This window comes from Metopolophium dirhodum, chromosome 3, assembly GCF_019925205.1.
Source record: "Metopolophium dirhodum isolate CAU chromosome 3, ASM1992520v1, whole genome shotgun sequence".
NCBI classification, from domain to species: Eukaryota; Metazoa; Arthropoda; class Insecta; order Hemiptera; family Aphididae; genus Metopolophium; species Metopolophium dirhodum.
Window position 1 is genome coordinate 27967487 of NC_083562.1, and position 12205 is coordinate 27979691.

General features: G+C 31.1%; 1 protein-coding gene across 2 annotated transcripts in view; it reads left to right on the top strand.

The window, feature by feature from the left end:
* Positions 1-11742, top strand: part of LOC132940159 (uncharacterized) — a 59583-nt gene extending 47841 nt beyond the window's left edge. The window contains exons 1-6 of one of the 2 annotated variants that reach the window (XM_061007604.1): positions 7068-7168; positions 7454-7653; positions 9434-9707; positions 9986-10261; positions 10318-10482; positions 10566-11742. In XM_061007604.1, the coding sequence (XP_060863587.1) occupies positions 7088-7168; positions 7454-7653; positions 9434-9707; positions 9986-10261; positions 10318-10482; positions 10566-11573 (2004 nt within the window). In that variant the 5' untranslated portion in view covers positions 7068-7087 and the 3' untranslated portion in view covers positions 11574-11742. Of the gene's footprint in view, positions 1-7067; positions 7169-7453; positions 7654-9433; positions 9708-9985; positions 10262-10317; positions 10483-10565 lie in introns of those variants that run through there. The other variant, XM_061007603.1, reaches the window with a different exon arrangement.
* The last annotated feature ends 463 nt before the right edge of the window (positions 11743-12205 follow it).

Below are 12205 nucleotides of genomic sequence, written 5' to 3' on the forward strand. Positions count from 1 at the left end.
CGCGCGTTCCTGTGATTCCGACGAATCCGATGTGGTACATATATATAATAATATACAATGTGAGGTATATATTGTGTAGGTATGCGCGCACAAGAAACGCACTTAACGAAGATTGATGGCCCACTAATAGATAGGGTATTGTATGCATATACAGCATGTAGGTATATATAATGTATAAAAATAGATAGGTACCTATACGATGTCGGATTTAATACCGTCCCTCTGTAGTCCATACGAAGTTGCGTCGTACACGCGTATTGTGTATAAACGTGCAGGACAAATACGACGACGACGACGACCATAGACGCATAGAGGGTTGAGATTACATTATGCTATTAGGTACACATTATTGTACCGTGTGCGTGTATTTGATCATTACCAAGTGCATCACGTATTTATACTATTGTCTGTTGGGACGAAATCAGAGAGACAGCGCGCGCGATGTGCAGGTGGAATTATAGAGAGAAACAAACACACACACACAAATATACTTACCCGAAGACCGTGCATGGTGCACAGACATAATATTATATTATTGTATATTATTATGTAATGTATAAAATAATATAATAGTATATATATACGTACGATAACCTGCACGGTGCAGTGTACGTATTGGTATGGTGTATGGGTACTGGCAATTTACGACGGAACTCGATTGATACGTCGTACACGTATTGTTCAAGAATATTGATAACGATGTTATGCGTATATGACTGGATTTTCAAATTCGAAACGTACAGTTGTATAAAGCTGTCGACGTTTTTTTTTCTATTTTTTCCACATGTATAATAATAATATGACGTCGTTTAATTTATCCGTAAAAATATTACGTGTCGGTATATCCCGGTGTATAATAAATAGTCGGTACCTATAATATAATAATATATATAGTAGGTATAGCAGGTACTATATAGCAGTATAATAGAAGAATATTATAATGTCGCCGTTATTCATATTTTATACAATCCTGCCGCAGTGGCATACCGAGATTCGACCACTGCCCCCGGTGACACCATAATTTTGTTTTCAAATAAACATATAATACAATATGTAAATCGACAAATATTTTCCGTTGAAGGTTTTATTGCACGTTACACGTATAAGTAGCGGTAGTTTTCAAAAAAGGACACGAATAAGACTACGGAATTATATTATACACGTGTGTATGTATAGGTATATACATAAAATATAATGTCGTCTTGGAGGATAATCGTTAATACGGATCACGACTCCAGTGGATTTTTTTTTTATCCGAACGCATGATTGATGATAATTTTATGATAAGGTATTTACAGTTCGTGAGCTCTCTATTTACATTGTAAGGAGCATCCCGCAGGTATACTACGTATTATATTATATTATTATAATACTGATGACGACGAAGTAGGTATTTATGTAAGCGTATATTATAATACGTATCGGCGTATCGCATACGCGAATTTTCTTTTTTCTTCATTTCTCGCGTGGCATTCAATCCTATACCACTGCAACTATATAGTACGTCGTAAGTATATAATAGGCCGTGAGACATATATATATATATATAGAGAGAGAGAGAGAGAGAGAGAGAGAGAGATACAAAGAGACAGAGTGACAGAGTGACAGAGACAGAGAAATAGAGCGAGGCAGAAATATATATAATAATTATACATATCGTGTGTCGCATATAATACACATAATATGTAAAACCGATACTTTCGATGTTATCGTTTCCACGGTCGCTTATAAAGAAGAGAGAGAAAAAGAATAATCGTTTAATTAGTCTCCGGCGTATATAAAATATATATAATATACCTACACAAGGTGGTCCAGACACAATGAGCCGGAAATCTTCGGTCGTCCGTCGTCCTACGACGAATCTCACCCCGAGATAAATGGCGTTGAGAAAAATATATTATACGACGTTTACACGTTATCGCACAAACACACACATTCCGTATGCTTATACATTTTAATTTACTGTCGAGTTTCTTGTATTTTTTTTTTTCACGCAAAATCTACGTACGTTTGCGCTGCAGTTTGCGCATTTTGCGGTATAAACACAGACGCAATTATTTTCCTAAAAAAAAAAAAAATAATAAAATAAGCATACCAATACATTCGTTACTTTATTGTATCAGACTTGTGCGTGGGTGTACGAGGCTTGCGCGTGTTTTTTTTTCACGTCAGTGCTCCTAGTTTCTGTATTTAAAATTCAATTAAATATTTTCAGCATTTACCTTATCATATTTTCATTTGTTGATTCAGCATAATTAATTTTATATACTAAAACTTTTAACATACCTATTACATATGCGTGTATTTTACGTTTATAGCCTTCGGGTTATTTTTTTCTAAGCCGAATATATTTTGTAATATTTCAATAGGTAATTTATTATAAAATAACATTTTAATAAAAACATACATATTATATTATATTGGTGATTTTACGGGCGTATTATTTTTTTTTTTTTAATTTACAGTCTCGTCATATTGCCGTGTAAAATAAAATAAAAATAAGGAGGCTGAACCATGGATTTGATACAAGATTTTAATATTTTATAATATACTAAACAACATGTGGTAACATATCGGTATTACTTTCTCTGACTAAATTATATAGTCGAAGTACCGCCATAGTTCACCTTATCTCTAAAATAATAGTTATTTTGTGTGTAAAACAATAGAATTTCATCAAAACGGATAAAAATAATTTATACTCACAGAATAGATAGGTATACCTACTTGTTTGAAAAAGTGCCGACGACTACCATGTATAATCAATGTTATATACGAAAATAACTAATAAGTACTTATGGTTCTTACCATATTGTTCTTAAATTTAATCGAATTACGTAACATAAATGTATACGCCTAATTCAACTAACTAAAAATAGTCGTTAATTTGAAAATAATTTTTTTTATTTTCGTTAGCTTATAATATTATATACTTTTAATTTAAAAAAAAAAAATATTTTATTATATGAATCGAACTTAAAACATATTTGATGAATTTATATACATGCAATTCTTTCACTGCAGTCGATGCTATCCTTGAACAAAGATTCTAGTCTCGATATTCTCACTACGGGGAATTTAACTTAAAACATAGCCAGATCTGTTAATCACGACCACATATGTAAATGTCACATTCACGCGTGTTGTCACAATATAAATCTCTACGCAACTCTTTGATATAAAAACCCACCGACATTTAACAACGGAATAGCCCCGGCGAAAGTAATGTTTGTAAGATTTTGGCGATGATGGTCCGTGAAATTAAACGAACCTTCTTATCATATTATGAAATGGTTGATTAATTTCCCCCGGTTATTATTACAGATGGGTCAAGTTGAAAATTGACTATAAAGTTTTTACGTGCCTATAACATATTATATTAATATTTAATACAATTCGATTGCTTATCAACCAGTTCAACTTAATATAATTTTATACACATAATGATTTGATCGAATAATAATTAAAACAGTTAAGTCAGGTAAGTTATATATAGCAACAACTACTAAATGAATCACCAGCTTATGAATGGTTGCAAGTCCCTCACTTCCACTTCCCACATTTCCTTTTTACCGACGTTATTTTATATCCTGATTGGTATGCCAAATACAAGATACTGCCATTTTTCTCATAATCCGAATTAATTAAATAAACCCGGTTATAGTTTGCAACCATTTAAGAGTAAATATATTGATTATAAATTAATTTTATAAAAATGTATAATACAAAACATTACAAATTAATTCCATGGATAATACAAAACATTACAAATTAATTCCATGGCGTATAGAAATTATTAATTAACTTTTACAATAATTAATGCTAATTATTATTTTGAAATGTTTTTAACAATATCATATATTTTTATTTATTTTTTGAATTTTATTCTGTGATAGAAATGGATAATTTCACTAACTGAAAATTGATCCATGATAGAAAATTAAAAAAAAATCTTGAGTAGGTACTCTTGATAGGTTAATACTTATAAGGTGATTTTAATGAAATTCCACTCTTTTAAAATTGTATAAATATAAATTGTTTTGACTTTATAGGCATATCAAAACAACTATTTTGAAGAAATAAAATTAAAAACGTTAATAGTCTTTGAAATAATGAAATTCGGACGCTGTATACGTATAATATATTATATTAAATTATATAATAATAATATATTATAGTTTATCAACTATTGAACTAGATATATTGTAATTATGTTGTCAATAAACAAATAAAATATTAAACCAAAATGCGCTTGTGTATCCTCAGTTTAAAAGAGTATTTTTAATTGTTTTAATATACATGATTGATATATATTATATTTGTAGAGAATGAATTTTGACGTGGGTATATTTTGAAATAAACTAGCTGTGAAATTTAATTAAATCATATGAAAATCAAATTGATTGGTATTTATTTATGCATGCAGATTTTAGATGAACCAATTTGACTTGCCATATTAATGTCCCACATCATACAATGTTTATATTTTTAATAATAAACATAAAAATAATTTATAGTTTAAATCATTATTACTTTTATAGTTTTATTGGGTACCTATTATTATTATTATTATTATTATTTAATTAACCTACATAATTTAAGTTTACCAATTGCTCTACTGCTAGTTGCTATTACTACTTCAACTTTTATCAATAATATAAAAGCTAATAATATGATGGATATTATTGAATATATTACTAAAATATAGTATTTTAGTGTTTGAAACCTGTATTTCACATTTTTAATTATCATGTCAATGTTGAGAAGATTATTATGACTGTTTGATATTGAATGGTATGATAATATTATTTATAATATTCAAAAGCAAATAAATATTCCGTAGAGTTTCATCTTACATTAAACAACTGTGCTCAGCATCAGAATACTTTATAATATTATTTGTGTGATCATTTGTTCATCATTTTATTTTAGGGTAAAATAAAACGTTCTGTAAACAACACCCTAAGCAGTAAATCATTGTTTTTCAATTTACCACTAAACTACTAAAGAATCCAAATTCAAGTGATAAATTAAGTAACTATGATGCTGTATGCAATAATTTTTCTTTGTTTATTATTTAAACTTTAAAGGTAGTTTTTCATTTTTAAATGTGTAAATTAAACAAAAGTTTTATTTAAACAGTTTAACTTAACAGTATTATATAGATATGTAATTATATTCACGTCAACATTATTTTCAATACTTTCTATTTCAATAAAAAATAGTAGTAGGCGTTTTTACTGTGCAATAAATTAATACATATTATAGTATTAACATTTAATATCAAATCAAATATAGGTGCATATTATTATTCATACAAAAGTCAAAGAAAAGCGTAATTAATTGTAATATCTATTATGACTTTATTTTAGTTGTTTATTTCATATGATTCTATATTATTAAATAAATACAATTAGCCTACCTACATTCTAATCCGATAGGTACCTACATTTACTTTTTACGAGACAAAATATAATTTTTTTTGTAATTTTAACGATTTGTTAATATTAGGTATACTATAATTCTACTATACATTAAACATTTTAATGATATTTAGCTGTTTGACCATGGTTTGAAAATTATTTTCTTATCCTAAAAACGACGTGATTGAAAATGTTGAAAATCATTGAAAATGTCCTTCAAATGTCTTATGAACAATGAATCAATGTCTCATTGGTCATTGCTCGTTCATTTTTATACATAATATACTAAAATGAAACTCGATCCAAACTACTTTCGCGCTTGAATATTCGTTTTCACTAGTGTTTTTTTTTCTTTTTTTTTTTGTCGAAATACGATTTAAAAGTTTATAGACAGACTTGTTTCGACTGTGTTTTTGTGAGGTAAATCCATAAACGTTACGCACCGTTCAACAAAATAATCTTTATCATATAGGTAGAACGTATATAACTAAAATTATTTTGTAAATTAGTATCATCTACTACCATCTCTACCATTTTTTTTCTTTAATTAATTTTAACAGTACTCATAATATAATGCAATCAAAATTAAATAGTCTTATTTTAGTATTATGCTATTATGTACATTTTATTACTGATTTACCACTAATTATGAAAATTACATTATATTATTATGCCTCATTGCCTCATCAAAAATAAATACGTGATAGTAATCAGATGTACCGAACTTAATATATACTTATACCTTACTGTTTACTTAAAGTTTAGATAGTTTTATTAATTACTTGTGGATGGTTTAAATGTTCTAAAAATAGGAAAATTCATCATTTTAGGTTTCCAAACATAAGTTTAGAACACCTTACATCCCCATTGTATCCGTCCGTTAGTTACCAAAGGTACATAGCCACGATTGTTTGTATAAAAATTGCTAACCTATTCAAAGTAAATTCATAGGTACTAAGCCCAATATTCAAAATATCAAAATATCAGTATTTAATAACAAGTTACCAAATAACTGTTAACTGTTTTTTAATTATACATGTGGAACTATTGCTTATTTCGAAGTTGTATTAAGTCTTTTGATTATAATATATACATGTGTCGTAATATCTGTTTGTCCAATTCTATTTAATGTTTTCGTACAATAAGGTTATGTAGTACCTACAGTTATCAAATACCGTTAGGGTAAAATAGAGTATGAGGATCTGCCCAGGATGGACACAATTTGGCAGGATGATATTATTACTTGGTGTTGGGTAACGGATGAGAAGAAAATTAGGTGTGTGAAAAATTCCCATGCACGAGTTATTTGCTCGTGTTTTTCATATTTAACCGTGGTTTTATTGTTACAAGGCAATTATAAAAACTCAAAAGAAGTTTAGAGTTCCAACATAACAGCGTTATGTAGGTACTTATAGCGAAATCCGCTCTCAATATAGTCAGCTATTCATTTGTACCGTGGGATCCCATCAAAACTATAATCACGTAATATAATAACAACGTCGTATTAGAATAAAAATGATGTTTCTTTTTCTATTCATTATGGAGCGGAAAAGTGAAATCATTTTCATTAAACTATCCGGGGATGGGCAATTATACGACAACCGTTTTATTTACTAAAATAAAAAATTACTTCGTCCGTTTAGTCTCGTGCCCGCGCCCTAATCATGAAGTCATGCCGGCTTTGTAATCGTGAAAAAGGAACGTTGTCTCGCGTATCCCATGCATGGGTATTACGTTTTTTAAAAGTGAGATATAATATCTGTTATAATAGTATGCGTTTTAAATTTTAATTGTATTATGTTTTGTAAAAATATAAACTTATCCGATATACCTATATCATATTGAAATCGTGAGCTAAAAACAATCAATGACAACTATACAATTTTGTACTTTTTTATGAACGATTTTAACAATCAATTGTTTCGTGTAACCGGTTTATGCCTACTATATTATCCGTGATAATTATTATTGTTTTTCGTTGCAAACGTGCTATTAAAAAGATTATTAATTATTCCGTGTTATTGTCGCAGGATCAACCAAGACCTCCGGTGTACAACGTAGAAGACTATGCCGGATCCTTGCGAAAATTTGGAAAGCGAGGGCCTGCGTCTGACGTTAACAATGGTGACTCGTCTGAACCTAAAGAAACCGAAATGACTCTAAAAGAATTCACGTCAGCTACTGAGCTACTGGAAAAACTGAATTCTGACCTAAAACTTGCATATTTCAGGTAATTTATTAATTTCATTCTGGGGAGAAAAAAAGTAATACAATATGTATATACTATATGTATATTGTATACTATGTTATAATATGTGAAAATGTAGTCTTAATAACTGAAAAATTATGAATAAAAACAGATATTCATCATAATCCAACGGTTATTCTCCAAAATACAATTTTACGTTTTGTCAGTAATTCTAGACTAATTTTAGTTTGTCAGGTATTTTATTTTTTATTTATATACAGACATTATAAGGCGCATTTTATATAATGTACACGATTTTATTCGATATAATAAACATTGTGCACATAATTTCGTCACAAAGTCCATTAGGAAAATAATAATGACAGAAATGACAATAATAATAAAGACTAATTACCAAGCAAAGCACGTATGTTTTAGCACATTTGTAATAATTACGAACCAAACAACCTTGTTAAATTCGCGAATTCAATTTATTGTTCCTAAATATTTATATTATTCAAAGCTCTCCGCGTCCAGGTTATAACTTATAAGACGTTACCTATTGCATTTGCTAGAAAATTACCTACCAAAAAAGGAATGAGTGTATTCGTCTAAAATACAAATGGTAAAATTAATTTACAATCGCTACATCCTGTACTCTTGTACTAGACAGTAAAAAATAATGTTCCAATTGTTATAAGACAGATATACTGTAGAGTTAATAGTTATCTTAAAATTGATTGATAAATTAGATTTCATATAGTTTTAATTTACCAACGTTTATACTTTATTGTTTAATTTTGATTTAATGAATTGTGAGTTGAATTGAGTAAAAAAATAGATATAATAATTTTTAAATATTTAATAAAACAAATACATTGCAATTTAACTAAAATATAAATTGGCACATCACTTTAAAATCATAACTATTCTGTAAGTATTAGGTAGTAAGTTAAAATATAAGTTTCGAGAGACTTAAAAATGCCCATCGATGCTTAATATAGATGTTATGAATAATATAGTTTCCAAATGTGATAAAAATAAAAGAGGTAGGTACATATTTTATGAATCGGCTACGATTTATTACGCCCGAGTTGCAGGCTGCAAATTAAACTGTTGTAAACACGAAAATATGATTTTGTTTGTAGGTCATTAGAATAAAGAGATGTTATCGGTTGTTAAAATCAATACGTTAAATTTAATTATAGTGGTGCGTACGTTATTCGCCATTCTTGTTTGACACTGACAGAAAAAATTATAACGTAATACAGAGTCCCAATGGCCTAGTGTATGAGTGCGCGTAAAAAAAAATAAAATAAAAATAAATAACCCGACCGGCTTATCCGAGGAATAACGGTTATAACACTGACGGTATTAATTAACCACTAAAACCGGTACCGGTCATTTATTTCAAGCGGGAACGAGATGAAAATGTAACGTAAAAGGTAATAATAAATTGTTTATCAGCCGGTTAGTATAACACATATGTAATAGGTATTCGGTAGTATAGATATTAGATACGTTGTACGTGTATGTATGAAAAAAATAAATTGATAATATTCGGAATACCTAGTCCAGTATAATTGAATGCTTGCGATATACACAGGATTACGTGCTCTGACCTTGCGGGATACAAGTCAGAACTGCCAGTGTCCTTACTGTAGCAGATATAGTTAGGTATACCAATAACCATCGCGCCATCCATATTGGGTCAACAGTTTTAGACTATTAGTTTAAAATAAAAAAAGCTATTCGGTAGAAAACATACCTATGTATAATGTATTGTGTGTTTGATGATTTTTTTCCTTCTGTCCACCTGTAGCTTCGTACAAGAATTCGTCGGTGACCCAATAGACGGAGTCACGCTGTTGCTGGAACTCCTGAAAACAATCCAACAAAACGGCACACAAACAAAGTGCACGCCGGCAAACCAGCGCCGTATCGCATTAGACGAAAACGCGTGCCTGCAATGTTTGAAGTATTGCATGCGCTGTCAGGATGCGGCTAGGAAATTGGCGATATCTCCTGCCGGATTGTACACGCTTGCCGCGTGCATCATGAGCACTGTCAATCAATCTCGTCTGTTGACTCTGGAGGTTTGTATACCGTTTTAAATCGTATTAATTATATTCATCGAATCATTCGTCAGTTACCGTATTTTAGTTTAATATTGTATACGGTTACTTGAAAAATACAAGTATAAAATAATTAGCTTGAATATTATTACATGATATCGATATCATTTTATCTGATATCGGTAAACATTCGATGATATTATTCTCAAAGTAAAACGTACGATTCAAAAATGTTTTGACTGATAGAAAAATATTCCAATATATTCAATGACAAATTGATTTTATTTGTGTGTTTATAGTTACTAACCAAGGCATGCTGTGAATCGGGTACGGTAGATGGACACAATACGGTTTCGGATGCGATGAGTACGATGCGACTTAGATTTGCTGAGCCCGTCAGGTTTAGATTTTTAGTGGGAATGATGTCCGGTAGCGGCAGTTCCGGTATGGAACTGCTGTTGGCTGGTTTAAAGTTTATAAACGCCTTCACAGAAACGTGTCCGGATCTTCAGACAAAGTTTTATGTGCAAGCCGAACTCAAACAAGCTGGTTTCAAACCTGCAGCTATATTAAAAGTAAGATGCATATTTTAAAAAATGAACTGCCTTAAATGACACTGTCGTGGTTTCAGAATATTTCCAACAAATCTCCACTATTGAGCTCCGTCTCTGATGAGATATACAGGTGGCAGAAAAATTTCATAAATGTTGAGTCATTAAAAAGACAGCACGACGAGGTAATCAGAGAAGCTAAGTCTCTTAGAGAGAAAGTAACCATGCTAGAAAAAAAAATTCACGTGAGTAAAACATACAACCGTGTTTGATGTTATTCGATTGATAAATTTATTAATTGACAAATTATTTTATTGTTGATGTTTAGATTCTCCAAGAAGAGAAACGTGTAATTTCTTCACGCAAAGACCACGTGGACAGCTCACAAAAAAATAAAATTGAAGGCGGAGGAAATTCTGCTGAAGATGAAGGTATCAGTTCTTCCGAACAAGATGACTGCGAAGAGGAAGTGTCGGCAAAGAAAGTAAAGGTTCCCTACAAGATGTACAGTGTATCACAAGGTGACACGACCATCGAGGAAGTGCTCGAAGACTTCGACAAGGTTATAAACGATGCGTCCACCGAGTCAGGTGATGGACGGAAGATGTCTTCAGTAAGCAGTGACAATTACAAACGGTATTACGAGTATTCTGACACAGATGACGTAGTCATCATTCCTACCAGAATCGTGCCCGAACCACCAAGGCGGTCCAGGAGCCTATTCATGAATAAAAACTTTGAGGTCAACCCGTTTTTCGAGGACGACGAAGAGAGCATCGACTCCGAGTGCGCTTACGAAGATGATGATGATGAGGTTAAGTCCAAAATAAAACGGAGCGAAACATTTCATTCGGTCCAGAAACAGATAAAACGATTTTCGGACCTGGCGCTGAACAGTCACCGCGTGGAGGACGAGGAGAAAATCAAAGACGGAGGCAGACGAAAATCGATATACAACGTTTTCGGTAACGCGTCCGAGGTGGAAAACTCGATGTACGCCAACAATAGACCAGTAACGAGGTCAGCAAGCACTAGGAACGTCAATGACTCACGAATACCCGTCATGAGATTCGATCACTGCAAGTCTGAAAGGTCCGTGTACTTACCAATGGGCTGCAGGGTCACTAAGGAACCCAAGGTTTTCATGACCCGGGGCCACAACAACGCAGGATTGTATTCCGGTTATAAGGACACCACCACCGCCGCCGGAAAAGACTCAAGTCCTAAGTGCAAGCTGAGTACAGGTGGTAGTTCAAACGGCATGAAAGCGCTACAGCACATTAACATGTCTGTTTCCACGGGGAAGCTCACAGATTTCCCATCGGGACTCTATTAGACTGAACATGTAGAATACATCTACTTTAAATGATAATTTATTATTATTATGATATTAGGGTTATTTTTAGGCATTGGCGTTTCAAATTTATATATTATATTCCATTATATTATTATATAGTTTACTCGTATAGTTTATTAAAAGAAAAAAAAACACCGAAAGTTTGAAACATAGTGTCGTTTCATTGAGACCATTACGCCTACAAAGTATAATATGGTGTTTACCGAATATAATTTGATTTGTTCATCATAACAGTTGAACATAATTTTAAAATATATGGTACATTGGTATATCGGTTAATAAGTACAATATTGATTACCGCTTGACTGAATAGCATATCTGTAAGCATTTATGTATTTTGGCTTAGAATTATTTTTAATATGCATAACCTTAGACGGAACGCCAAGTATTTCTCTTTTACAATTTTCTCCAAAGGTAAAATTTAGATTAGATACGTTATAAGCGTAATATTCGAATGTTTATAAGCTAACTAGTTGTATAAGGTAAAATGTGAAATACATTTTTTAGATTATTATAAAATATTAGGTTATAAATATTGTCATAGCATTTTCATACGATTTTACGAACATATTTTATTTTTTTAAATATATATTTAGTTTAACTTTTAAAAT